Raw genomic sequence first — 3,222 nt, 5'->3', positions numbered from 1 at the left:
GGACAGGCCCAGTTGAGAGAGGTGACATTGCAGGAGGAAAATGCTGCATATGAAAAGGCTATATCAATTGGAGGGCAAGGGCGGCGTTGGAAGCGAGGGAGTGAGCGTGGAGGTGAGGAAGGCGGCGTTGGAAGCGAGAGAGTGAGCCCGGAAGAAGGAAGAAGAAAGGGATAAAAACGAAGGAAAAAAAAAATAACAGAAAAAAAAATAATATTTTTTTTAAAAAAAAGAACTGAGGCCATAATGGACATTTTGGTGTCAAAAATTGACGTCGTGTACTGATAGTGGGTCGAGTTTCAGATTTCGTGTACCGAAATGTTTGGTTTGGAACTTTATGTATAAGAATTATTAGTGGCCTTTACTTGGTGTACTGTTTGTGAAATTTTCCCTAAATAAATTGCTGAAAATAATTTATAAAGACCTTGAATCCTTCCCCAAGACATGAGATTCGGTTTTCACAAATATTCAATTGAACAAGGTTCTTCATTGTAAAATTGGACGGCAAATATTGAGACGGATAGTAAGGCCAATCAAGCAACCTCAACTCATTTGGTAGATAATCAACTTTTCCACATATCACTCCATTGACATTTAAATTTTTTTAAAGATTTTTCATCTTTTCAAAGCATCTAGGACTCAAGTGTATCTTATATATTGTAGGCAGCTTTACAATTATCCCTTCAGTTTTACTAATTCCCTAATTAAAAAGGCAACAGTATTAGCAAAACAAGAATTCTATATAACAAAATGCAACTGTTTTGAATTCTATAATGTCTTCAAGAATTCAAAAAGAAAATATATTATCCATATTATTTAGATGCTGGAATTGGATCAAACTACATATAAATATGAGCATATGTATACTATTTAGTACTTACTGTGCTTTCTGTTAAAACTTGGTGCACATCCTCATGATACCATAATCTGTTGCGTTCACCAGCCTCGTTTGGTGATTGTCGATAAACTATCTCTTTTCCCATTTCTTCCAGCAAATCATGCATGCTTAAATATCTACCAACATATATGAGGGCATTTTCTTCGAGAACTTTAATACTTTGCTCGGGGTTGATGTGGCCACAACCTTCTAGTATTTGTATCACATCACTTCTATTCTAACCTTTGAAAAAACTGGCAATGTCAAGGAAAACTTTTTGCACTGTTTCTTGCAATCCATCATAATTGATTATAAGAACATCTCGAATGTCTTTAGGAGGATTTCTTTTAAAACTATGTAACATAGCTTTCCATTTATATATAGATGTATCACATAAACATGAACCTAAAACCTCTAGTGCTAGTGAAAGCCCTTTAGCATATTCAACAATACTACTAACAGACAGTTTCTCATTGTCATCCAAATTTTTATTATTCTTGAAGGCATATGAACTGAAGAGCTCATGAGCTTCATGATGACCTAGTTCATGGACCTCATATATTGGCTTCACTTGATGAGCAATCAACAAATGCTTATCTCTTGTTGTTATGATAACTCTGCTGCCACATTGAAACCAATCAGATGTTCCTGCTAATTTGTTTAACTGGCCTAGTTTATTCACATCATCAAGAACTAAGAGAATCCTTTTATGTCTCAATCTTTCACGCAATAAAGTGCTTCCTTCATAAACATTTGTTGCTATCAATTCTTTCCCCGCAACAATCTTAGAAAGAATAAGGATTAAATTCAGTTTACCCCCCTAAGGTTTGGGGGTAATTTCATGTTAGTCCCTGTCCTTTCAATTTAATCAGTTTACCCCCCAAGCTTTCCAATTTCAATCAGCCGTGTCCAATTTCTACTATTCCGTCCAATTTGGACCGTTAAGTCTGACTTTTGAGGGCTAAAATGGTCATTTCAAGAAAAAAAAACTAAAAAAAAATGAATTTTTTTTTCTTTTTTTCATTTTTTTAAAAAAAAAAATTTCTGTTTTTTTTTCATTTTAAAATTTTTTTTTCCATCTTTTTTTTTTTATATATATAAATTTTGTCTTCAACCTATACACCACAAGTTATAATAGGTTTATAAAAACAAAAAGATACTCTAGGTGGTTGAAAGTCTCTCGCTGATCTACGATATTTATGATATATCTCCGATAAAGAGAAGAATTTTAGGATATATCCCCAATAAAGTGAAGAAATGTCTGTGTAAAATTATTTTTTACAGATATTTACAGATAAAGTGTAAAATCGTGAAGAAATATCTGTGTAAAATCATTTTTTACAGATATTTATAAATAAAGTGTAAAAACATTTTTTACAGATATTTCTTCACTTTATTGGAGATATTTCCTAAAATTCTTCACTTTATCGGAGATATATCACAAATATCGTAGATCAGCGAGCGGCTTTCAACCACCTAGAGTATCTTTTTGTTCTCATAAACCTATTATAACTTGTGGTGTATAGGTTGAAGACAAAATAAAAAAAATATAAAATGAAAAAACAGAAAAAAAAAAAAAAACCAAAAAACAGAAAAAAATAGAAATAAAAAAAAGAAAAAACATAAGAAAAAAATATTAAAAAAAAAAAGAAAAAATATAAAAATTCCTTTTTTTTTTAGTTTTTTTTTTGTCTTGAAATGACCATTTTAGCCCTAAAAAATCAGACTTAACGTCCAAATTGGATGGAATGGACACGGTTGAGGAGAATTGACAAGCTTGGGGGGCAAACTGATTAAATTGAAAGGACAGGGACTAACATGAAATTACCCCCAAACCTCAAGGGGGTAAACTGAATTTAATCCAAAGAATAATGTTTTGTAGGTTGACTAAACCTCCATGTGGCTCTGAACCTTCTCTAACATTTGCCAAAAAGAAGCTACCTTTAAACTTATAGGCAATTTTATTGTAAACAGTTTTAGCAATTGTTGTCTTCCCTATTCCACCAGTTCCCCATTTCCCTACCATGCGTACATCATCTCTGTCAACATCTAAAATTTCAAGCATATCTTGTACTCGAGAGTCTAGCCCAACTTGGCAATTTATTTTTGTTTTTTTTGTTTTGGCCAATAGATCAGAACTTATATTAAAGAAGAAAATTACGACATGAAAGACCCACTAGACCTTCCAAACACAAACAAAAGCAAAAGAAGACAACATGCCCATTTTTGCCCAAACAAAGCTAAAGAAAGAAGACTCATGAGCCCAAACCAGGCGAGCCCATTTACTTTGCCATGAATAGACCAGCCCAGCAACAAGGAGGAAGCAACTACAGCCGCCACACTACCGG

General features: G+C 33.1%; 1 protein-coding gene across 1 annotated transcript; it reads right to left on the bottom strand.

The window, feature by feature from the left end:
- Window positions 1–601: 601 nt before the first annotated feature.
- LOC133744382 (disease resistance protein RPV1-like) lies at window positions 602–2,939 on the bottom strand. The gene is made up of 4 exons (XM_062172501.1): window positions 2,796–2,939; window positions 1,287–1,658; window positions 879–1,112; window positions 602–697 (listed from the first exon to the last, which is right to left on the bottom strand). The coding sequence occupies exons 1-4, from the start codon at window positions 2,937–2,939 to the stop codon at window positions 602–604; spliced, it is 846 nt and encodes a 281-aa protein (XP_062028485.1).
- Window positions 2,940–3,222: the final 283 nt, after the last annotated feature.

Source organism: Rosa rugosa, chromosome 4, assembly GCF_958449725.1.
Source record: "Rosa rugosa chromosome 4, drRosRugo1.1, whole genome shotgun sequence".
Taxonomy (NCBI): domain Eukaryota; kingdom Viridiplantae; phylum Streptophyta; class Magnoliopsida; order Rosales; family Rosaceae; genus Rosa; species Rosa rugosa.
This window is presented reverse-complemented; position numbering and strand designations above follow the sequence as displayed.